The sequence below is a fragment of the Bos javanicus genome, chromosome 28 (assembly GCF_032452875.1).
Source record: "Bos javanicus breed banteng chromosome 28, ARS-OSU_banteng_1.0, whole genome shotgun sequence".
NCBI classification, from domain to species: domain Eukaryota; kingdom Metazoa; phylum Chordata; class Mammalia; order Artiodactyla; family Bovidae; genus Bos; species Bos javanicus.
This window is the reverse complement of record NC_083895.1, coordinates 43,066,554-43,090,755: the sequence shown is the minus strand read 5'-3', so window position 1 is coordinate 43,090,755 and position 24,202 is coordinate 43,066,554. Positions and strand designations below refer to the sequence as shown.

The window sequence follows — 24,202 nt, the reverse complement described above, 5'->3', positions numbered from 1 at the left end:
AAGTCGCTTCAGTCGTGTCTGACTCTTTGCTACCCTATGGACCACTAGGCTAGCCCACCAGGCTCCCCTGTCCATGGGATTTCCCAGGCAAGAATGCTGCAGTGGGTTGCCATTTCCTTCTCCAGGGGACCTTCCTGACCCAGGGATTGGACCTGTGTCTCTTGCATTGCAGGAAGGTTCTTTACCGATTTAGCCATCAGGGAAGCCCGAATATATGACTGACTCCAGTCAAGCCCTCTGTTAACTTTTAAGATTCTGGTGGGTTGGAACATAGATCTATTCATCTTGCGGCTGCCAAGACAAGTCTCATATGTATGTTCTCTTATTACAATTGCCACCTACCAAAAATAGAAAAGAGGGACGGGTCACCTGGGGCTTCTTGGAGAAAGAGAGGGATGGGAGAGAGCAGTTACTCCTCTAGGGAAGTCAGGTACAGCCCCACAGAGCTCACAGCACATAATAGAGGGCTTAAAAGTAAAGCACACTGCAGGTGCTCATGGGATGGGGAAGAATCTTCCTGGACCAGGCAACTTCGTTGTTGGATCACAGGAACAGGTCTTAAATATGTGTCCGGGGGCAGAGGTGGGAGTTGGGACAAGCAGCAGGGACCCTTCCACGTTCCCTCAATAGAGGAGAGGGTATCAGAACCCCAGAAGCCCAGTAGTATCCTCCTCCTGCAGTTACCTGAGAGGACCTGTCTCCTCCGCTTTCTCTCAGGCACACCCAGCCCCTCGGGCCTTCTTCCTGGGGCATGCACAGGCCTGCTGATGAGCAGTCTGAACCTGGGAGCAGGAACACCCCTGACTGCCCTGTGCCTCTTCAAGACCCTTCACTCCTCCCATGGTAGAGTTTGCACGGCTGGGAGACCAGCAGCTCACTGCTCCTTTCTGCCTCCTCAGCGCTGGATGCCCCTGACTGCAAACTGGGATACAATGAAGCTCGGCTGTTTGGCTTTGCAGCCCCCAGGGCTGCCCTTGACCTCTGCTCTCCACCATGGAGGGAGGATGAGCAAGTGGTCTGGACTCAAGCTTCAGCGCCCCCACCCAGGGCTGGAGACCTGGGGCAAGCCACTTAGGTGCTTTGAGCCCAGACTGGGTGTTAAAGGGAAAGGAACCCTGCTGTCCACTTAGCCACCTCTGAACAAGACTCCAGGGCATGATGCCCATAGCCTTTCATGTAGGAAAACAACCACTCGGGTCCCTGGGTTGTTTTGAAGTCTTGGGGATGGTGGCATCTGCCATAAGGCCACTGCAGCCCACGCAGTCTGGGTGGACATAGCACAGCATGACGCGAATCAGCTGTGTGGCTCTGCGGTCAGGCCACCTGGCCTTCTGCCAGGCCCCAGCTTCTTAGCTCTGTGCCCTTGGGCAAGTTACTTAACCTCTCTGTTTCTTAGTTCAGTTTCGGTGAAACTGGGGACGTACTAACAATTGGTTTTGAGGATTAAAGGAGGTAAAGCACTTAGTGCAGTGTCCCACATCTGGGAGGAGCCCAACAAATATTTTGACTCTTTTTCTCTCTAGGCGGATGCTTCCTCTCCTGCCTCTCAACCGTTGTGTTTTCTAATGATCCTTGACAGGACTCTGCTGAAGGAAGGGAAAGCCCAGCTCCAACCTGGTAGGGAGCTCAAGGCTGGGTGGGGACAGGAGGGAGGAACTCTGGGGTCATGTCCTTCTTTCCCAAGGAGGATGCAAAAAGTCCTCGCTATGAGTTTAGACTTCGCATCTTTCAAAGTTACCATCTGCTTCAGGGATGGGTGCTAGGTGTCCCTGTTCCCAGAAGGACAACTGGCTCCAAGGACACGCCCCAGGGGCCCAGGAGGACCCCTGCCATCAGAGCGGTCCATCCCTGCAGGGTGAGTCAAAGCTCAAAACCTGGGACATCCTGGTCTCATGCTGCAGCAGACAGCATGTTCTCGAGGTTGTTCGCGGGAGCCGAAAAGCAGGGCCGCCACCTGCGCGTTAAAAGGCAATGGTGGGGGCCGGGGCGTCTCTGCAGGCACTGCGTGCTCTCAGAAGGTGCTGGAAATGCCCAGTGCATCCCTGAAGCATACCTGGCCCAGCCCCTGTTCCTGGGAGGGCCCAGGGGGCATCTTCGTGAACAAGGCAGAACAGAGAGAAGAATGAGCAGGTATGCAGTGGGGATTTGAGTTTTATTTGGAATCATTAAAATCATTAAAAAAAAAAAATTCACAGTAGCATCTGTGGGGATCAGAAAGATCAGAGGGTGGTGGACAGGGATAAGGCTAGGGAGCTGAGGGCACAGGGGGACAGCCTGTGGGGGGCTGGATGAGGGTGTGGGGAGCTGGGCAGCTCTGTGGGTCCTACTCCAGGACCAGACACCCCTTGTGCCAAGAGGCGATGGCATGCTCCTCAGGGCCTCTGCAGATCACTGGCAGCCTTCTAATCTCCCCCACTCTTGGTCTGGAAGAAACAGTGACTTTCACACATGGCTCTGGGGCCCCACCCCTCAGTGGTTACCCTGGCTTGGGGAGTGGGGAGGAAGGGTGTCATCTATGCCTCTCTGCCCTGAGGAGGTTATTCATGAGGGGATCTCACACTCAGGCTCAGGAGGCTGCAGGTCAGGAGGCTCCCCTGTGGGTTCTGGGACCCTGAGAGGGAAGCAACTTGCCCAGGGACCCCTGTGTTACCCCAGGGATCCAGCTCCTACCTCCTCAGCCACTTGCTCTTCTGCTTTGGCCGCCTCATCCTCCTGTGAGGGGACAGGTTGCTTCAGGGCCTCCTGTGGAAAAGCAAAGGGGATGTGGGACCAGGTGGAGGGTGCAGAGCTTCACTACTCTGACCTCAAAGAAGGAGGTCCTCATCACTACCTGGGGGGCTGGAAGGGAGGGAGGTGTGAAGGCCAGATTGGCCTTGGAGGTGATGGAACCTCATGTAAGGGTTCCCTGGGGGGCTGGAGGGGAGGGAGGTGTGAAGGCCAGATTGGCCTTGGAGGTGATGGAACCTCATGCAAGGGTTCCCAGTGGGGGCTGTCTGATGATGCCAAGGCCTTCTGGGAGTACCAAGTATCCTTGAGCCCAGCCTCACCCCCAGAAGCCAGCAGTGAGTCCCTGACAGTCCCTGACTGGGCCTCCTCCATGAGCAAGCCTAGTGATGTGGGTGGAGTGGGCAGTGGCCTCTGAAACCCCGGGCCTGACCCCACCCTCAGTGTTCCTGAATCACATGACCACATACCCTTCTCCTACTGTGATCCTCAAAGACCCCTGGAAGGAAGGGCATGTTTCCACTGTTCACATGGGGGCCCCATGGCCAGAGAGGCCAGGTATTCAACTCAAGGCCTCAGAGCTCAAAGCCGTGGGGCTTACAAGGATCAGGTCTGGCTTGCTCCAGGCCTAATCCTATCCCCAGTAGCATGAGTGCTTCCCTCTTTCCTTCTCCCTGCCTCCTCGATGGGCATGGGCTCAGGCTGGTCCCTCAGGTGGGACCAGCAGGGCTTATATAATCCTCTCCCACTTCCTGTCTCCTTCTACCTACCTACACCCAACCAGACCCTTGCCTGAGATGGTGTCCTGCCTTGGGGTGATCACGTGATAACTGATAGCTGGGGCCAGACTGGATGATCAACTTGGATCCTGGGCTCAGCACTGACCTCTGGAGGGTCCTGCCCCCTCAGGGCTACCATGGTGTCCTCCTGCCCTTTGGTGGACTGAGGCAGCCAGAATTGGGGGAGGCTCCTCAGACAAAGTACAGGCGGCCACGTGTCCTGGCCGCCCCAGGGTGGACGCATGAGGCCGGGGCATGAGCAGTCAGACAGGTGGCCAGTGCTGCCTCCTTCTGCAGTTCACTGGACAGCGAGTCATGGATGGTTTGGGGCTGTCACCAAGAAATATCTCCCTTGAGGTAGCCAAGGGCTCACCAGCCCTCCTCCAAAGTCAGCGAGGAGTGTCCAGGCTTCTGCTCAGAGGCCTCAGGGGCAACCTGGCCCCATTCTAAGGCCTCTTTTGCTGGGGGGGTGGGGGAGGGAGGGGCCTGGGGTCTCCTAGGGTACATCTGGGTCCTGCCTGGGGTCACTGATGATAATGATGATACAGTCACCTCCTTTTGTTGGGTATTCACCATAAGCAAGGCGAAGCTGCTTCACAGGGCTCTGTTTTCCTATATCATCACAGCCCAGTGGGATGGATACTCAGCACACACCCCCAACAAGCATTTTACAGCTGAGAATATGCAGGCCCAGGGAAGTTGAGTAGCTTCCCAAGGTCACAGGCTAATAAGAGCTGGGACCTAAGGGAGGGGGCACCTGCCTGCTCCTAGAGTCTGGAGATCCTGTGACCTCGGTGCTGTGCCCAGAGCCAGAGGCAGGGTCACCGCCTACCCTTCCACTAACCCACTCCAGGGATTCTTAGTGCTGGGTACCTAGGACTCCACTGGCCCCTAGGGGCCTGTGCCAGTTAGGGTGGAACTTTCTAAACAACATCTGCTTATACATCTGGGAACAGCTCATCTCTGGAATAGGAAAACCTCCTGCCCCAAAAATGAACTGGCTCCCACCACAATCTCCTCCTGTCTCACTCAGAGTCTCTCTTCAGAGCATAGGTTTTGGAGCCAGGCTCCCCGCCTCCCCACAAATTGCCCCTGTGCTCTCTGCTGCCCAGACACACACGACCAGGCACGTACACAAGTCCACAAAGACAGAGGCAGAGGGTGTGGTCAGAACCTCACTGTTTTCCCGTCACCAGGGGGCGCTGTTTCACTGCACCTCTTTGCAGGAGGAGGCCCAGCCCAGCATGGCTCTGGAGGGAGGCTGGTCACTGGGTAGGCGGTGACTTAGCAGCTCTGATCTGGTGTCCACTGCCTGTGGGAGGCTGCCTGTCACGACGTGGGGCTCACAGGACCCTGCTTTCGCTAGTAAAATGTGGTGTCTCCTAAATGCTGAGCACCACCGAGTGGGCGTGGTTTTGACCTTCACTTTCCAGTCGGGCCCTCCATTGCCCCCCACACAGGGGTGACTGTGAGGTTCCCGGGATGTGGCAACACCAAGCACAAACCAGGGCCCCTAAGTCTCCATTCCCCTGTATGTTGCTGCTGCTGCTAAGTCGCTTCAGTCGTGTCCGACTCTGTGTGACCCCAGAGACGGCAGCCCACCCCGTCCCTGGGATTCTCCAGGCAAGAGTGCTGGAGGGAGTTGCCATTTCCTTCTCCAGTGCATGAAAGTGAAAAGTGAAAGGGAAGTTGCTCAGTCGTGTCCGACTCTTAGCGACCCCATGGACTGCAGCCTACCAGGCTCCTCCATCCATGGGATTCTCCAGGCAAGAGTACTGGAGTGGGGTGCCATTGCCTTCTCCGCCCTGTAAGTTAGTGGGATGATAATGCTTCTTCCCCAGCTGGCCTCCGTGGGCCCAGGAGACAGGACAGGCCCCGAGCTAGGGACTGGATCTCACCTTGTGCACCACTCCAGAGGTGACTGCAATGTTCTCCACCTCCTCCACAGTCTTGGTGGCCACGGTGTTGACACTGGAGACCACGGCCTCACTCACAGCGTTGGCCTGCTCCTTGGTCTTCTCAGCCACTGTGGGAGGAATCTGGCAGGCGTTGGCCCTGATCCCACCCAACCCAGCTCCGGCCTGCCCTGGGCCCTCAAAACTCTGCTCTACTGGAGACCTAGGCTGTCCTCTTTCTGACTCCCTGGAAAGTCTGACGATGATCAGGTGGTCCACCCTGGGCCTACCTCCAGCTTCTGGAGGCCTGGGTCCTAGTACAGCAAGGGGGTAAAGAGGGCCCCAGGCTTGGGTCTTTAGTAGCCAGGTGCAAAAGTCTCCTGATGTCCCACCCTCCATGTCCGCCGGTCCTGGGTCACCTTACCTGAAGTCACACTCTGCACAACACCCTCTTTGGTCTTAGCTCCTGTGGAGGAAAGGGAGGTGTCAGCCCAAGCCCACTCCAGGTGTTGGGAGGGGAGTGGTCAGGGCAAACACACCACAGAACAGCTGGACAAGCTGCAGAGTCGGTGGGGAGTGCGGATGGTGTCCGGGGGCCAGCCATCCTTTCAAAGGCCACTTCCTGCTATGTCTGGAGGAAGGGGATGGATGGGAAGTGGACAGGACAGGATTCAGGGAAGAGAGAGACCAGCCTGAGGTAGGGTCTGGTGGGTGGACCTCGAGTGGGTGTGGCCTGGGCCTCGGAGCTGGGATTGATAGGGTCAACAAGAGCTGAGTCATCAGCTTGGCCTCCTCTTTGGAAGGAGCTGAAGGGGAAGGGGGCTTGGGAGGCTGGCCAGGATGCTGAGGGTCCATCTCATCTCCCCGAGGTAGCCCTTCTTTCTGGGCAGGGTGCGGACCTACGGCCCGGCTGCTGAGTCCCTGCTTGCTCAGCCCAGGGCTCCAGTGTGGCTTCTTCTCTGAGTCGCGGGGCTGTGGGGGATACTGGGGCGGGGTGCTGGTGTGTGGCGGTGTGTGCATTTGTGCTCACACACAGGTGTGTCTGAGGGCTAAGTGCCTCTCCTGCCGTCCTGCCTGAGACCCCTCAACCCCACAGAGGCCCAGACAGGGGTGTACAGGAGAGTGTGGGGCCTCTGGGCCCAGGAGTCCTCATCCCTCCCAAACGTGCCTTCCTGGGGTCAGGGGATAAAGTCCAGTCCAGGAACCTAGCAGCCACCGAGCCGCCCCTCCCTGCCGGCCCTGCCGCGCCCAAACTCACCCACATACATGACACCCTCCTTGGTCTTCTCAGCTGCCTCTGTCACTCCCTGCTTGGTCTTTTCCACGGCACCCACCACACCCTCCTTGGCAATGGAGAAACCCTTCTTGAAGATGTCCATGGCGGTGGGCAGGGATGGGAGTCTGACTCCCCAGATGAGCTGTGACCGGAGCTGGCTTGAGTGCTGCTGCAGCCTCTGTCCCTGCGGCTGCCTCTTACTGACGCCGATGAAATATTGATGATGCAGCGGCGGCTGATGGGAGCCCGGCCAGCCCAGGGGAGGGGGCGGGGAAGGAGGGAGGGAGGGAGCAGAATGCCCCCACCTTCTCCCAGGGTCCCCTGGGCCTCTGCTGGCTCAACCCTTCCCCCGTCCCCTGCCCCCTGACAGACCGTAGCAGGTTGGACACATCCTTATCCATCACTGCCCCGCATTCATTTGCCACCCTGGGCACCTACAGGGGCCACCCTGACTAGGTGCTCCCAGGCCTGGGGCTGTTGAGTCTGTGTACCTCTGGGGCGGAGAGGGGCTGCGGGGGAGTAGACACAGAAAAGAAAGGCGCCTCTGCTACTGGCGTCCCAGGTAGGGCAGGGGTCAAGATCAAGCTGGCCTGTCGGGCAAGAGTGGCCAACCTCCCGGACTGGCCTGCCCAACTTCTCCCCAGCACCGTGAATGCCCCCATCCTGGGGCTCGGGCAAGGCCAGGTGGAAGAACTGGGCCACAAAAGGCTAACCCATGGCCCGGGCCCAGCTACAGACTGTGTGACCCTTTCTCCATCTGGGCCTCCACCCACCTGCTGGCTCCCACAGCCCAGCGGTGAGAGACGCTGAGTAGGCACGAGTGCCCCCGCGTCCCGGCCGCCCACATGGATGGGCAGCAGGTTCCCCGAGGCTCATCTGGCCGCTTCCTCCTGACGCGCTTCCTTCCACCACCATGCTGGTGCCCTTCTGACTCCCACGGGGACATGCTCTGTGGGACCACCTCCCCCTGGGTCTCCCACACCCAGGGTCTCTGACCGAGTCCTCCTTGGCCACAGGAACTGGCCTGCGTGGCTGGCTGCCCCTGTGGGGCCAGGCCGCGGGCGAGCGGGCGGACGGGACTCACTGGGGGGGCCGGCCCAGGCCACTTCCTCTCTTTGTTGTCCCTGTGCTTTTTTTTTCCTTCTGAGACTTAACTTAAAGACGACGTCACCGGCACTTTCGGGAGTCACTACAGAAGCTGAGTCTGCCCCAAGCCAGCATGATCCTGACACTGCTGTTTGGCCTGGGGGGGCCCCTGGGCTGGGGGATGCTGGGGACCTGGGCACAGGCCCCTGGTACCAGTTTCTCTGATCCACACAACCCCCAGCCACCTGGAGTCTGGAGGGCAGAGGTGGAGGACTCCAGCGGGGACCCTGTCAGACGGTAAGGAGGGCCTGGACCTGGGGGAGGATATGGCAGAGGAATCTCAGTCCCAGCTCAGCCAAAGCAGGGGCTCTCGGGACCTCAGCTACTTGTATGTGAAATAGGTTTATATCATCTATCTGCTGAACCAGCTGTGAAGCTGAATGAGGCTCTAGGAGTCAAGCTCGCCTTTAGAAGATCACCCCCAGCCAGTCTGGACTGGACACCCCAGTCCCCCAGGACCTAAGGACCACATGGAGTTCCCTGCCTGACCCATGGCAGGGAATGGGCAGGGCAGGGCAGGAGCACTTTATGCCATCAAACACCAGCATGGGAGATGGTGAGGGGCTGTGGTTCCAGAAGTTTCCAGCTGGCTTGGGAGTGGCTCCTGTTCTCGGAACTCAGTTCTGAAAGCTGAACCCGGCTGAGGCTGGCCTGGCCTAAGCCCTAGAAGACAGATGCTCCTGGGGACCGGACTTGGATCTGAGTGCCTGGGGAGGGGCACAGCTGAGCAGTAGGCAGACAAGGCGCCCTGCTCCATCTCCAGAACAAAAAGGAGGCTGCGGCATCCAGCGGGCTCTGTTTCAGCACCCCTCTGGAGATGGGCAGAATGGACTTAAGACTAGACTGGGACACCGTTTTCTAGTCCTTTTATTTGTCCAGGGTCAGGGATCCTCCGGCTGACAAGGTGTTGGGAATGCGAGTCCCTCCTCGGGGGACCCTCAGTCAGAGCAGCAGGTGCCATTTGTCAAACCCATCTCTGGGCATCTTGCCAAGTGTTATCTCTGTTAATCCCCTCCACCTAAGGGAGCCTGAGGCTCCGAGAGGCTAAGCATCTTGCCAAGGTCACGCAGCCGAGGAGAACTAGAACCAAGATCTGAGTCTGACTCCAGAGATCATACTCTGGTTCTGGTCCCAGGGGTGTCTTTCCCCCTGCACCGCCCCCACTCTTCCCACCTCCACACACAAACCAGACTTGGTTGGGAGCATCCATGTGGATTTGGAGGGTGAGAAGGGCCAATGTACAGTCACCAGAGTCTCCTGGGCTGGCTGAGATTCACTGTCACGTAGGCCTGGCCCATACCTGCCCAGGACAGCTCTCATATAGCTCTGATGGTTGAAGGTGAAAGTGTTTGTTGGACACTTTCCCCAAAGCAGAATGGACAGGGAGAGGCGGGAGGGCCAGATTAAGCGAGCGTGCACTGCCCCTCAGTGATGGAAGGGTGGCCGTGCGGGAGGACAGGGAAGAAGCTGGGCCTTGAGAGACCTCCTTCCTGCCCTGTTCCCGCTTCTGCTCAGAGCTGGGAGTACAGGTGGCTCTTGGCAGGGGAACCCAGGCTCTGATTTCAGGACCAAGAATCCTGCCTTCCCTCCCCAAAGCCGTCAGCCCCTGTTTCTGGGCAGCTTACCTCCCCCTGATGAAAGGGAGTATGAGGGGCCCAAGAGGATGGGAAGGAGGGAGGAGATATCCCCTTTCTCCCCCAGTCTACACCTGCCCCCCTCACCCGCACCGGGGCTGTGGGAAGGTCGGCATTCCTTTAGTTCCTGGGAGGGTGGGTCTCTGGACTGCTCAAGGCCTGAGGCAGTCACTCAGCCTTGGCCTGGGGGTCCCAGTGCATGTGGGTATGTGCACAAGGGCACTCTGGCCCGGGAATGCCCAGGCAGGAGTCTGAGGGCATCCCCGATTCCAAACCCTCCGGGGGCTCCCAGCAGGCCTGCTGGTCTCCTGCCCACAGCTCAGAAGCTGCAGGCCCCACAGGTCAAGCTGAGGTTGTCAAGGCCTCCAGAGGGGCTGGTGAGAAAGGAAGGAAGTACAGCACAGCTTCCTCAGGCTGATTGCTTCCTGTGGTCCCACGAAGGGAGAGGCGGAAACGCAGCCCCAGCCCCTCTCCGGCCACAGGGGAAGGGGAGGCAGAACAGGCTCTCCACACTCAAGCAGGGGCTCCACACCGCCCAGCACAAGCCTGTGGCTCTTCCCTCAAAGCTGCTGGAGCCAGTCTGCCCTGCATTTGTCCCTCCTACCTCTATCTGGGGCCTGGGGGCCAGGGCAGGCATTGAACACAGACCCAGATGAGACCACGTGCAAGGAGAAGCTTGAACAAACCGACCTAGTGCTGGATCCGAGGATGAAGGAGGAACGTGGTTGGTGTTTCCTACATCCCCAGGACCCTGTAGAGCTGGGCCCAGTGAGCCAGCGACATGGGCATTTGGACATTGTGAGGAAGAGGCTCTTTCTTTGCTCCCAGCTTTTTGTAAAGCTGGGGAGAGCAAGAGGTTAGGATATGGGCTCCTCAGATGCAGGGCCACTTCCCAGGCAGGACTAAGTCCACTGTGGGGAGTGAGTGAAGGTCGCCCAGTCGTGTCCAACTCTTTGCGACTTCATGGGCTGTAGCCCACCAGGCTCCTCTGTCCATGGAATTTTCCAGGCAAGAATACTGGAGTGGGGTGACATTCCCTTCTCCCAGGGATCTTCCCAACCCAGGAATCGAACCCACTGCTGTGGGGACTGAGCGAAGACCCAGGAAAGGCATCCTATCTCTCATGGTTATGACAGTACTGCAAGGTGGCCACTGTTCTCTCCACTTTAGACGCTGGGAAGCTCAGAGGCGTGGGGCTGCCACCTAGGGCTATATAACTGTGGTGGCTCAGATGGTAAAGAATCTACCCGCAATGCGGGAGATCCAGGTTTGATCCCTAGGTCAGAAAGATCCCCTAGAGAAGGGAATGGCTTTCCACTCCAGTATTCTTCCATAGGGAAAAAAGAGTCAGACACAAAGTGTTGGACACGTCTGAGCAACTAATACTTTCACTTTCAGGCCTACATTGGCTGGGATGCAAATCCCAGGTGTCCTCAATTTTGTCCTGTTTTGTCTCCCCTAAGAGGGGTGGGAGTCTAGGAGATGCTCCTCGCAGCAGCCTAGCTGGGCTAGTCACCAGTATCAGTGAGACCCCAAGAAGTGTTTCCAACTGTTGCAGCTGGGAGCTTGTGGCCCAGAGAAGTCATGCATATCTCTGGAAGTCACACGGGAGCAGGGTGGAGCCCTGACTCTGGTCTCTGGGCTGTGGCTACACGGTCTGCCCTTGTATCTGTTCTCCAAGGCCCAGGGCCCTGGGCACTAACAGGGAAGAGACTCACTGGCATGAGCTATGCTCAAGGAATCCTGGCTCTGGCTGGACACCAAGTGGGCCTCGGGCTCCCCTGCTCAGGCCCCTCTGTGGCTGAGAGACGAAGTCTGACAAAATTCTCCCCTGGAGTCATCACATTCACAGCTGCATTCAGGGCCTCAGAAAGCAAGAATGTTGAGAACACAACCTCCTTCACAGACAGGCTTAAGGGGCAGTTGGATGTGGGTTTTACTGGCTGGTTAAGAAGCACTTAAGTGCCCCAAAGGGGTACAACAGCAGCACATTCATAATTCAGGAGGCTTTGGCTAACAGCCCTTTCCCTGCTTGACGCTTTCTCTGCCTTCCTCAAAGCCTCCCCCTCACTCCACCCACCCCTGCCCCCAGGGAGGGGCTAGGAGTGGGAATCTTCTCCACATTTCCAGGACAGAGGAAGGGCCTTGCTCAAGGTCACCCCGAGTCCAAAGCAAGGAAGGGAGGAAAGTCTAGGACTCCCAGATCCAATTAAAAGCTCTAAGGGGGCAGCAGACTCTCTCCTGCCTGGCGGGAGGCGTCAGATCAGGCCAGGTCAGAGGCCCAGGACAGGCCCAAACCAGGCTGGAGACCCCCCACACTCATTTCGAGGCTGGCACCTGCCTCTTGGTAGACCACTGGGAGACGAGGGTGCCAAGAGGGCCCGGGCGCCCAGCCAGGAGGCAGGGAGAACAATGGGGCACTTCAGCGGGCAGGGCTGGGGGCTCAGTAGGCCAGCCAGAGACTGCCGAGAGCTGTAGGAAACCAAAGCAAAGGTCAGGAATGTTCCCAGGGCTTCTGGGCCAGCAGCCTGTACGGTGCCAAGGGCATGGAGCTGCCAAGGGAGGGACGTATGTGCAGGGAGAACAGTGGCCACTGGAGCCTGAGGTTTGGGCAGGTCTGGAGAGAAAGTTCCTAGGCAGGAAGGGTGGGCAGCACCACTTCCAGTTCTAGGAACCTGAGGTGGAAAGTCCCGGTCACTCCCAGCAGGCTGGCCCAGACCCGGTGCTCTCAGGGGGCAGGCCCTCTGGATCCTCTGCCGCAGTTCAGAGAGCACGTGAGAAGCACAGCTTTGGTACAGTGGGCGTTTCTTAGCCTCCGCTATCAACATTTGGGGCTAGCTCTCTGTTGTGAGGAAAGGGGCTGTGGCCTCCTCCCACTTGAGGCCGGGAGCCTCCCCATCCCCAGAGCTGTGTCAGCCACGTGTGTGTTCTGCTCAGCTGCTCGGTCACTCAGCCCACCAGGCTCCTCGGTCCAAGGATCTCTAGACGAGAATACTGCAATGGGTTGCCATTCCCTTCTCCTGACGCAGGGGTTGAAGCTGTGTCTCCTGCATTGGCGGGCAGATTCTTTACCATTGTGCCTCGTTGCCAGATTCAAGTGGGGCGGCCCACTTCTCCTCCCAACCCATGTCCCATTGAGAACAGCTGGTTTACAGAAATACTTCTCCCTAGATCTGAGCACGTTCCAGAAATTTCCATGGGGCCTTAAACGGGAGGCTTTGACAGGCGACCACCTTACTTCCCCCCAGGGCCTGACCTCTGGGCCCAGCTCTCTCACAGTACACAGCTTCTGTGTTGAGTGTGTACACTTGCTCCCATCCTGATTTTTGTGTGCCCCTTCTACCATTTAATAGGCCCCTGGGGATGTACAGGCCCCTTCCGGGTCTTTGATGTATCTTGTGCCAACATCCCACTGTTTTCTGGATTGATTTTATTGTATTGGTTGCACTGCAAGGCTTGTGAGACCTTAGTTCCCTGACCAGGGTTCAAACTCCTGGCCTTGGCATTAAAAACATGGAGTCTTAACCACTGGACCACTGGGGAATTCACGTCCCACTGTTTTTATTCCTTGACATTAGCGTCGGTCATGACCGTTAGAGAAGATCCTCCTCACTCGTCTTCCAAGATGTTCTTGCCTGTTCACCTGCATTTTGTCTTCCAGCTGGAAATTATTATTATTTTTTTTTTAGTCGTATACAACCACAAGCAAGACTTAGAAAACTCTGGAACGGTGGGTCAAATCTGGGCGCCCACCTGTTTTGTAAATAAAGTTTTATTGGAATGCAGCCATGCCTGTTTATTTACATACAGTCAATGTCCGCCTTCCCGCTACACCGGGACAATTGAGTAGATGCAACAGAGTCTGCATGTCCCGGAAAGCCTATGCGTCCTTCCCCCCCACCCCCGCACAATTTTCATTGTTCCTGAAATAAGCAATTATCTTCATTTTTGCTTCAGTTCTGTCCTTTTGCTTCGCTTTCTGTGTCGTCGTCACTCAGTTCCAAACCCTTGCCGGCTTCCGCGTCCGCCCTTCACTCATCCCTGCCGGGTGTCTGGCCGCCCGTGTTCTCTTGGGAGCCTCTCTCGGAGCCTCCAACCGTGTTCCCGGCCGGACCACTGCCCACGCGCCCCTGCCTGCCGTCCCGGGGTCTCCCTTCTCGCTTCTGTGCCGGAACTCCTCTCGCCTGCTGCCGTTCTCCGTTTCGCGGCGATCTCTCCCGTTTTGGTGAAGCACTTCTGGCAGAGTGCTCCTCAGTCCGGGACTGTGCCTTAGAATGACCCACAGAGCATTAAAATGGGGATGCCCAGGCCTCCCTGGGCAGGGAGAATTCTCCCAGGCCCAGAGAATTTCCTTTAACTGGCCTGAAGTGGGGCTTGCAGGGTCATTGTTTTAAAGTGCCACAGGATGCTTCTGATGTGAAGATTTGATGGCAAGATTGCAAACTACTGATCTAGTAGCTCCCTGATGAGGGTCCTGGGGCAGCGGGGAATGCTTTAAAATCTGGCTGGTGGAAATTGTCTTCATTTTGTGCTCCTTAAACTGATAGTTAGGCTGAGTATAGGATTCTAAACTGGAGATAATTTTCCTTCAGTATTTTGAGGGTGATTCTTTACTTTTAGTGTCTGGTATTGCTGTTGAGTAGAGAAAGAAATGGCAACCCACTCTAGTATTCTTGCTTAGAGAACCCCATGGACAGAGGAGCCTGGCAGGCAATAGTCCTGGAGTGGATTGCCATTTCCTTCTCCAGGGGAATCTTCCCAACCCTGGGATCGAACCCGAGTCTCCTGCATTGTAGACAGACGCTTTACCGTCTGAGCCACCAGGGAAGTCCAGAGAAGGAAATGGCAACCCACTCCAGTATTCTTGCTTGAAAAATCCCATGGACAGAGGAGCCTGGCAGGCTACAGTCCATGGGGTCGCAAAGAGTCAGATACGACTGAGTGGCTAACACACACACATTGATTGCCGAGAGGTTCAGGGCTGTTCTAATTACTGATGTGTATGGGGGCAGAGTGCAGGGGGGCTTGGAGAGTGTAGAATGGTTCTCAGTCCTAGAGTTCCAAAATTTCACAGATGTGTTTTGCTGTGCATTTATTTTCATTGTGTTGTGGGTAACTGGTGGGCCCTTTGAATTTAAAATTCCAAGTCCTTCTCTTCTGGAATGTTCCTTCGGTTGTTTTTTGTTTTCATCAATGATTCCCTCCTTCTGCTCTCTCTTTCTGGAACTCCTATTGTTTGGATGTTGGGTTCCCAACATAGGTTCTCTATTTTTCTGATCTTTTCTATCCTATTGTCCATATTTTCCATCTCTCTGTTTGCTCTTCTTTTAGGGAAATATCTTTAACTTTATCCTCTAACTTGTCTATCAAATTTCTTTTGCCTTTCTACCATTATAATTTTAACTTCAAGGGTTCTTTTTTTTGGTAGGGGCTCTCAGTGTTCTGCCCCCATTTTTAAAGTAGCTTCCTATTCTTGTTTCTTGGGTGCAATAAGTTCTTTTGTCAATCTGGGAATATTAATGCAGATTTAGGGGAAGTTCTTTTCTCCCTGCACAGTTCTGGTTTTCTTCAAGTTGATTTTCTTCCACTTGCTCGTTTTGAGCTCCCTCTTTTGGAAGAGGTTTTCCTCAGGGGTCATTCTTGGCTGTCTGCCCACTGAAGAGTTAGAGAGGTCAGGTAACTGATTGGAAGCTGGGTGGATGGGTGGGGCTCTGTGATCTGTTTTGATAGAGGATGCTCTGCTGGGCTAGCTCACTGGGGGAAACCCCTGGTGTCAGTCTCTTTAGATCTTTCCCCTCGAGTCGGGGGTCATTTTCCTGACAAGCCTTTTCAGTCTGCAGCCGAGAGAGTACAGGCTGGCTACAAGGCTTCTGAGAGTTAGGTGGGAAATAAGGCTGCGTGGTCTCAGCACTCCAAATCAATATGGTCACCCCATCCCCCTACGCACCAAGACCCCTGATGTAGCCACCTATGTCTCGCCCCCTCCCACCCTTCTGCACCCAGGAACCAGGGTGGCTCTTTAATGTGACTTCCTGTTTAAGCTCCTCCATGGCTCCCCATGCCTTCAGGACAGAGGCCTGTCCTCAGCTGGCACTCAAAGGCTCCCCAGTCAAGCCTCTCCTTAGCAGCCCTTTCTCCATCCCCACAACCAGATCTCCAGTGAGGAACAATGTCAGTGGCAATGGGAATGGGGGCCAGCTACCAGGGCTGCCAGAAGGCGGCAGGACAGCAATGTCCACTACGCAGCTGGGAGGAGGCGGGTACTTGATACTCACTTGGAGGAGGGTATTATCTCCATCCCATGATGGGAAACAAAAACTCCCTAAGTGCCTCACTCAAGTTCACACAACCAGAAAGTGTGAAGGATTGAAACCCAGGAGCAGCACCACACTGCTTCCCTGGCACCAGCAGAAACAGGGAGAGCCCTTCCTGACTCTGGGGGTGACTCTATGATGTGGGGAGAGGCTCCTGTACCTCTCTGTGCAGACCTGGGAATTAGGGTGCTTCTTGGAAGGCAACGGAGCAGGTGCCCTTGCAGGCAGGATCCACAGGGCTTTTGCTCTGAAGCAGGATGAATAATGCAGAGCACTCCCTTCTCAGGCTAATGGGTTTCAGAATCTCTAGGACTGAGTGGGGCACAGAGGCAGGGGCCGGGCGCTCTGCACTGGCTCCCTGCTGACCTCTAGGGAGTGAGGAGACCTGGTTGTGCTCAGCAGCCCTCTCTTCTGGCTTTTTTTTTTTTTTTCCAGTAACTGGTGCCCCTACCAGAAGTCCAGACTGGTCACCTTCATAGCTGCTTGCAAAACCGAGAAATTCCTCGTCCACTCACAGCAGCCATGTCCGCAGGGGGCTCCAAACTGCCAGAAGGTCAAAGTCATGTGAGTGTGGTGTAGCAGGGTGGGCTATCCGTCCAGGTTCTGTGCCGGCTCACCCTGGAGACTCTGAGCTAGCCCTCTTCCCCCAGGTACCGTGTGGCCCACAAGCCGGTGTACCAGGTCAAGCAGAAGGTGCTGGCCTCCGTGGCCTGGAGGTGCTGCCCGGGCTTTGCGGGCCCCGACTGCCAGCATCACGGTAGGGTTCCCTGTGGTCTCCCTCCCCCTCTGACCTCTGACCTAAGAGGTCACGCAGCCCCTCTAACCTCTGGAGTTAATATCTGATGTTTCTCTGCAGATCCCATGGCAATCCCTGAGCCTGAAGATCCAGGTGATAGCCTCCAGGAGCCTTGGGATGGGCCAGTTGACTTTGAATCTGGTATGTTGCTTTCCTGGAAGTGCAGGAGGGACAGGTAGAAAGAACTCATGTGCCCAAGCCCATTGTCCTCTGATAGGGCAGTGCCATTTCAGGGAAGCTTTGTCGCCAAGCTTGGGGTTGGCAGGGGTTCCTCTGTGGCCCTGTGTCACCTCATCCTCACACCAAAGCGGCAAGATTCACAGGGCCCTGAGTTACCTGCCTGCTGGCCAAGCACATGTACCCTTTCCCTTGACCCTATTTTCTGGGACCCTCCTTGCCCTCTGAATTGCATCAGCCCCCGTGGTCTGGAAGAAGCCTCCCTCCAGTCCCCCTAACCAGGACCAGGAGGCCATGTTGTCCCTGGTCTTGAGTCAGCACAGCAGAGCCACCTAGGGACACCATTTGTGAGGCCTTTCAAGGCTGGGCCATGGATGGGAATGTTTCATCCTATGGTGAGCACCTGTCTGTTGACAAGGGCTGCCTAGAATGACGTGGAGACGCCGTGTCCCTGAGACCGAGGAGGAGAGTGTGCCTTGACGGATCAGTCATGTTTGCTGTCGGTGCTGCGGTCTGGGTGAGGGCTCACTGGCCATGCATCTGTCCTTCTAGAGTTAAAGGCTTCTAAGCTCCTGCTCAGAGGATATCAGGACACACCTCCCTGCTTTCAATCCCCTAATTTCCTCTCTGCACCTCATGTTCTGCTCAGGCCAGGGAAGTCTGACACTTATCATGTGTATTCAGGTCATCCAGCTGCAGAGATCCGCAGCACAGTGGAGCGGCAGGAACGCCGACTGGGTGATCTCCAGAATGACATCCATCAGATGGCAGACAGCCTCCCAGGCCTGTGGGAAGCCTGGGCAAGCAACCTCACAGTGGCAACAACTGAGGCAAATCAAACAGAGCTTGGTGAGTGGCAGGTTCCCGGGCCTGAGGAAGAGCCTGGTCATGTCCTAGGGGATGAGTGGATGGGGAGGCAGAGCCCCCCGCCCACTCAGTCAGCCCCTGGGGAGGGTGCCTGCTCCTGCAGGGCATGTATGAACACACACATCTGTTGCAGAGTTTCCAGGCAGATCCTTGGAGCAAGTGCTACTGCCCCACATCAACACCTTCCTGCAAGGACATCTCAGCCCGATGTGGAGAAGCTTCAACCAAAGCCTGCACAGCCTCTCCCAGGTCATAAGAAACTTATCTCTTGACGTGGAGGCCAACCAACAGGCCCTCAAGAGGGTCCAGGAGAGCTCTGTGGCCAGAGCTGACTTCCAGGAGCTTGGTACCAAATTTGAGACCAAGGTCCAGGAGAACGCCCAGAGGGTGGGCCAGCTGAGGCAGGAGGTGGAGGACCGCCTGCACGCCCAACGCCTGTCCCTGCACCAGTCCCTCTCGGAGGTCCAGACCGACGTGGACATCAAGTTGAAGAAGCTCCTTAAAGCCCAGGAGTCTGTGGGGATCAACAGCAGCCTGGTCCTGGCAGCAGCAGGGGCAGCCGCAAGGCCAGAGCCAGAGAGTCTGAACGCCAGGCTGGGCCAGCTGCAGAGGAACCTCTCGGCCCTGCATGTGGCCGCTGCCCACAGGGAGGAGGCGCTACGGAGCACCCTGGCAGACATGAAGGCCACCCTGGCCCGGCACGTGGACGAGATCAAGGAGCTGTACTCGGAATCTGATGACACCTTCGATGAGATCAGCAAGCTGCAGCGGCAGGTGCAGGAGCTGGAGGTGAACCACACGGCGCTGCGAGAGCTGCGGGTGATCCTGATGGAGAAGTCACTGATCATGGAGGAGAACAAGGAGGACATGGAGCGGCAGCTCCTGGAGCTCAACCTGACCCTCCAGCACCTCCAGGGCGCCCACGCGGACCTCATCAAGTACGTCAAGGACTGCAACTGCCAGAAGCTCTACTTCGACCTGGATGTCATCCGGGAGGACCAAAGGGACACCACGCGAGCCCTGGAGGAGACCCAGGTGACTCTGGACGAGCGGCGGCAGCAGGACGGCTCCTCCCTGCAGGCCCTGCGCGACACGGTGGCCTCCCTGTCGCTGGCCGTGGACACGCAGCAGGCAGAGGGTGAGCGGGCGCGCGCTGAGGCGGCTCGGCTCCGGAGCCAGCTGCGTGCCCTGGGCGGCGAGGTGAGCGCGCTGCAGGCCGCTGAGACCGAGATCCGCCGCGACATCCGCCAGCTGCACAGCTCCTTCTCCGCCCTGCTGGAGGACGCGCTGCGGCACGAGGCCGTGCTGGCCGCTCTTTTCGGGGAGGAGGTGATGGAGGAGATGTCCGAGGAGGGGCCCGGCACGCTGCCCCTGCGCTACGAACAGATCCGCGTCGCCCTGATGGACGCGGCCAGCGGGCTGCAGGAGCAGGCTTTAGGCTGGGACGCGCTGGCCGCCAGGGTGACTGCCTTGGAACAGGCCTCGGGGGCCCGCCGGCAAACCGCGCGTTTGGAGCCCAGCCGGGCCGCTTCACCAGAGGAGGTCGGTGGGCTGGCGCAGGAGCTCCAGCGCCTGAGCTCGGACATGGAGCGTGTGGGTCGGTGCTGTGAGGCCTCCTGGGTCTCCTCCCTCAACAGCTCCCTCGAGGGCCTTCGCGGGGAGCTCTCCACAACTGAGCGCGGCTTGGAGAGGCACCAGCGCCTCTTCCACAGCCTCTTTGGGAACTTCCAAGGGCTCGTGGCAGCCAACGTCAGCCTGGACCTGCAGAAGCTGCAGGCCATGCTGAACAGGAAAGGGAAGAAGCAGCAGAAAGGCCTGGAAGCTCCCAAGAGGAGGGATCGGAAGCAAGTGGAATCTTTAGAGGATGCGCGAGTCAAAGGGCCAGCGCTTTGGGAGGCAGGTGAGTTCCTAGGCCTGAGAGGAGAGTGGGGTCTAGGATTGCTATCTGCCAGCAGGTCTTCTGCCTCAGAGGGGGCAGGGGTGAAGGCGGGCAAGATGACCATCAGTCGCCACTACTCAGGGCTGGCTTTGCCTTTGACTTACCTTCCATTCAGGACTAGGGAGTATTAGGAGTATAAGCTACCTGGGGTATCAGGAGGTAGAAGTCACAGGACTGAGCTGTCAGTGAGCAGGCCGAGCCCACCACATAGACATTTGAGGCTCATTAAACAGCAGCGGCTGCTTGCCATTCTAACAGTGGGGCAGGGAGAGGGGGTGCTTCTCTCCTCCATGAGTGAAAGTGAAAGTCGCTCAGTCGTGTCAGACTGTGACCCTGCGGACTGTAGCCTACCAGGCTCCTCTGTTCATGGAATTCTCCAAGCCAGAATACTGGAGTCGGTAGCTGTTCCCGTCTCCAGGTTGATCTTCCCAACCCAGGGATAGAACCCAGGTCTCCTGCACTGCAGGCGGATTCTTTACTGTCTGAGCCACCAGGGAAGCCCTCTCCTCCATAACCACACCCTCAAATCCCTCAATCTCAGCCTTTCGCCCCATCCCACTGCACCCACCACATGTCTTTAAGCTTTCTCCTATGCACAAGTGAGTGAGTGGATAAGGTATGGTGTCATCTGCCAGGGGCAGCACCCCACAAGTACAGGAGAAACCCTTGGGACCCAAAAGGAGCTCGTTCTGCTAACATAGTGGACCCATGTTACAGCTCTGAGACAGGTCCCCTGTGTTGCCTTTCTTGGGCTTTGCCATGTTGAATCATCACAACAGCTCAACGATGCATCATCACTGCTATCTTACCTGAAACTGAAGCTTAGTCAGGAAAGTGTCCTGTTCACACAGCTTGTAAGTGGCTCAGAGAAACCCAGTCCAGCTGTCTCTAGGGAGCTGGGCCTTCCCCTGTGAAAGGCCCTCAGCGGGTCCGTACAGGGCCCTGGGAAACTTGGCTCTGAGGCTGAAGAGATGAGCAGCCAGCCTTCCTAGCCCCGCTGAGTGCGGCCCTGGGAAGTGGACCCCTACTCAAGTGACTCCCTTGCCAGAGAAGATGGCCTTAGGGCCACAGCTACCTCCCCACCTGAACACGAGGGTAAGGACAAAGCTGCCATCTGGGCCGCGTATGCCTGGTGAGGCCGGGCGTGTGGATAGTCTGAGGCTTCGTGGAGGGTCGTTCCACAAGCCTGCCCCCCTCCCGCGCACCCTCCACTTTGGCCCCTGGGAGCAGTGGATATGTACAGGTTGTAGCACCGCTTAGTGCGTCTCAGCTTCTTCCTCTGGAAGAGGGAGAAGCACTACCTACAACAAAGGGTTGTCGGCAGGACCAGCAGATACATTGCCCAAAACCCAGCACACGGCTTAACATTTAGTAGAAACACGTCGGCTTTCCCATTTCTCCGGGATTCTCATGGCTGTGGCTGAGGCCACCCACCCTCCTGTGAGCAGTGCAAGGCCTCAAGTTGCCTGATAGTTTAGGTATCTTGAGTTTACCACTGAAATATTTTGTTAAATTTTTTTTCCTTAAAATTAAAAATTTCATATGGGGAGGCCACAGAGCTTGACCCTCCGCTCTGCAGGGAAGCGCACTGAGTTCACTTGCTGGCCGGCAGTGAAGCACAGCCCTTCCTCTTTTAAGGAGCACATCCAGCCACTGGCTGGCTCGGCCTCCGGCAGAGGCCACGCTAGGCTGGCCTTCCTTCAGCGGGGCGAGTGCGCCACCTCCTGGGTGCTGGGAGAACTGCAGAGCCGCCGGCAGCACACAGGAAAACTCTTCCCAACTAATCTCAGAAAACCTTCCAGAACTGGAGAAAAGCAGAATTTTGTCATTTTGTCGCTGTTAGACCTAGAGGCTAAGTGCAGGGGCTGTTGTTCTGGGACTCAAGTCTTCTATGCAAATTCCTCCTGTTGGGCCTCGGTTTCATCCCAAGAAATGGGGAGCTTGGTCTCCACAGAGGGGTGGAGAGGGCAGAGAGCCCTTAGCTTAAGGGAACAGCCATGGAGCATGTGAGGAACATGACCTTATCAGTGCGGAGGCCAGGATGGGGGAGTCGAGGGGTACTGGGAAAATGAACACATTTTCAATAGGTTTCCCATATTTTTCTACATTTGCTTCTTTTTGTCCCCCTTCTCTATAAGGATGGTGTTTAAAAAAATTAATGCACATTTAAAGCCCCCATCCACCGAGGCTTCCTCTGGCTCCAGGCCTCTTGTGTGTATCTTACCCTCCTTAGACTTACTAACTTGGGTCTTCAAGTGGGAGAGACCCAGAAGTCAGGAGACCCACAGCTAGGTCCTCCCAGTTTGGCCATTTATTAGCGTGTCATCTGGAGCAAGCCTTGCCTTTCTGGGCCTGTTTACCCTCCTCTGGGTTCGGGTGCAACATTTTGAAAATATTAACATGATTAGCTTGAAAGGACTTTTCTTGCCTGGACCCGCCTGCTCTTTCCTTCTCTGTGCTACACATCTAGTAAGAACCACTCTTCATTCCTTAATGATCTCACCAGGGTTAGCATTTGAGGAGAGAGAGTATTTTCTCTTTCCCCTGGGTATCTCAAGATCCCTTGAAGGTTGCAGGAATCCGGCAGTCAGAGACCTCGGTTCCAGATCCAGTCTGTCATTGACAAAGCTGCTGCCTTAGATGCTACTTACTCAGCTTCCTCATTCAGGGCACTTTTCTCTCATGTAGTTGGGAAGAAGGATCAAACAAGAGCTTTGTGAAAATACACACCAGTACAGACAACAGGCTCGTGTTTTCCTGTCAACTAGTGAAATGCTGAGAATTAGCTGGTTAACTCCCAAGATACATTGCTACTGGGAATATCCAGATTATCTAGAAATTGTGATCTCTTTCTCATGTCAAGAAGGTGAGGAAGGTAGGGCTCGGTGTAATTTCCCATTTGAGGGAGCAAGGGGCTGAATTACTGATGCTTTCCTCCTGTATTTCCAGGCTCCCCTGTGGCCTTCTACGCCAGCTTTTCAGAAGGGACCACTGCTCTGCAGACAGTGAAGTTCAACACTGCTTACGTCAACGTCGGCAGCAGCTACTTCCCTGAACACGGCTACTTCCGAGCCCCTGAGCGTGGGGTCTATCTGTTTGCAGTGAGCATTGAATTTGGCCCAGGGCCAGGCACCGGGCAGCTGGTGTTTGGAGGTCACCATCGGACCCCTGTCTATACCACTGAGGAGCAGAGGGGTGGGAGCCCAGCAACAACCTTTGCTATGGCTGAGCTGCAAAAGGGTGAGAGAGTGTGGTTTGAGCTAACCCAGGGATCGATAATGAAGAGAAGCCCGCCAGGCACTGCATTTGGGGGCTTCCTGATGTTCAAGACCTGAGTACCAAGCACAGCTCTGACCAGACACTGTGGACTTGTCCAGCTCTCCTTGGCCTGGGGCTCAGGCCAGGGTTGGTCTGGAGATCATCCAGTTGGTCTAGCTTTTCCCTGGAAACCTTCTGCAAAGACAGCATGGTATTTGTGGCCTCTCTAGACGCACCGGGTCTGAGGAAGGCTGGCATGTCCCTCTCCGGGCAGCCTGGGCCGGGGCGCGTGCATCTCGGCTCGGTCTGCCCTCTGAGGCAGCACGGCTTGGACTCCAGTTCTTGGCCCTACCCTGGGTTCGGCAGCGTTTTGGTGTCTTGCTCCTCCTGTGGTTGGAAACTTACGTACAACACTTTAAACCTTTCTCCTGCTTGCTCTTCATCTTATGCTAGAAAATCATTCTTTCCCAAAAAGAATATGTTAAAGTGGAAGTGACACTTGGGACAATACAGGAAGCTACTGTCTACCTACTGTGGGGCAGCAGGGGGAAACCAGCTGTTTGGTGACAGAAGACCTGGCTGAGTCAACCAAGGGAAACACAAATTAGTCTTTCCTTAGTTCCAGTCCTTCCTTGAATTTACCTGGTAACTTTACTCCCGTTTCTCCCTGCCTCCCACGGGGTGAAGGCCAAGCCAGGACAAACGTGAGCTAAGTGTAGAGCCTCTGCTAATGTTTCTCCAACAGCTCATGACCACCCCGGTTCTTATCATTTCTCAACAGGAAGGTAGCTGAGAGAAGAGAAGGAAGCTGGTAAAATCTCCCTCAATGAATTGTCAACTTTGGAATACAGTGATGCCCTTCAGATCTGGCTGGTTTGCAAAGCAAACCAGTATGGAGAACAAAAAATTTGGTGAAGTAGGTAGAGATATGGGGCAAAGTCAAACTACTTGGGATGTGACTTCACAATTTCAGTTGTGAACACCACCTGAGGCCGCTGCAGTATCCGCAGAATACTGAATTACACCGTGCCACTGAGAGCTGTAATCATTCCTACAGTAGCAATGCATGGTTTTCAGAAAGTTACAGACCCTGAAGAGAACAGGCTTGAGGAAGCAGTCATCTGCGTGTCAGAACACAGTTTGACTTTGGTAGTAGGTGTTTGTCATTTGTTGGATATACCTTTGTCCATAAGAAAACCAGACTGGTCTGGGTGATGAGAAAGGACAGAGTTGCCTGGGAGAGTTAACAAGGTTCCTGGCCCCGCTCATTGTTTCCCAGGGCCCCTGAATTCAAATAACTTGCCCCTCAGAATTTATTTGCCACTAAGCTTGGTGTGCTCAATGTGCTAAAATACCAGTGTTAAAAGGAACAATATGCCAGGCTACATTGCCATGGA

At 56.0% G+C, this 24,202-nt stretch overlaps 2 protein-coding genes across 2 annotated transcripts; one reads left to right on the top strand and one right to left on the bottom strand.

Annotated features, from left to right (window-relative positions):
• Nucleotides 1-2,133: 2,133 nt before the first annotated feature.
• On the bottom strand, nt 2,134-6,987 carry SNCG (synuclein gamma). The gene is made up of 5 exons (XM_061405565.1): nt 6,657-6,987; nt 5,823-5,864; nt 5,402-5,529; nt 2,671-2,742; nt 2,134-2,423 (listed from the first exon to the last, which is right to left on the bottom strand). Exons 1-5 carry the CDS (start codon nt 6,775-6,777, stop codon nt 2,403-2,405), a joined length of 384 nt encoding a protein of 127 aa, XP_061261549.1. The 5' UTR covers nt 6,778-6,987; the 3' UTR covers nt 2,134-2,402.
• A 233-nt stretch (nt 6,988-7,220) lies between these two features.
• Nucleotides 7,221-23,793, top strand: MMRN2 (multimerin 2). The gene is made up of 7 exons (XM_061405561.1): nt 7,221-8,057; nt 16,204-16,332; nt 16,419-16,525; nt 16,625-16,705; nt 17,426-17,590; nt 17,742-19,508; nt 22,497-23,793. Exons 1-7 carry the CDS (start codon nt 7,894-7,896, stop codon nt 22,880-22,882), a joined length of 2,799 nt encoding a protein of 932 aa, XP_061261545.1. The 5' UTR covers nt 7,221-7,893; the 3' UTR covers nt 22,883-23,793.
• The last annotated feature ends 409 nt before the right edge of the window (nt 23,794-24,202 follow it).

Coding starts and splice junctions, on each gene's coding strand:
- MMRN2 (XM_061405561.1), top strand. CDS start 7,894: ATGATCCTGACACTGCTGTTTGGCCTGGGGGGGCCCCTGGGCTGGGGG. Junction 16,526..16,624: donor CCCCGACTGCCAGCATCACG/GTAGGGTTCCCT, acceptor GTTTCTCTGCAG/ATCCCATGGCAATCCCTGAG. Junction 16,706..17,425: donor GCCAGTTGACTTTGAATCTG/GTATGTTGCTTT, acceptor ATGTGTATTCAG/GTCATCCAGCTGCAGAGATC.
- SNCG (XM_061405565.1), bottom strand. CDS start 6,777: ATGGACATCTTCAAGAAGGGTTTCTCCATTGCCAAGGAGGGTGTGGTG. Junction 5,865..6,656: donor GGAGGGTGTCATGTATGTGG/GTGAGTTTGGGC, acceptor TTTCCTCCACAG/GAGCTAAGACCAAAGAGGGT. Junction 2,743..5,401: donor CCTCTGGAGTGGTGCACAAG/GTGAGATCCAGT, acceptor GCTTTTCCACAG/GAGGCCCTGAAGCAACCTGT.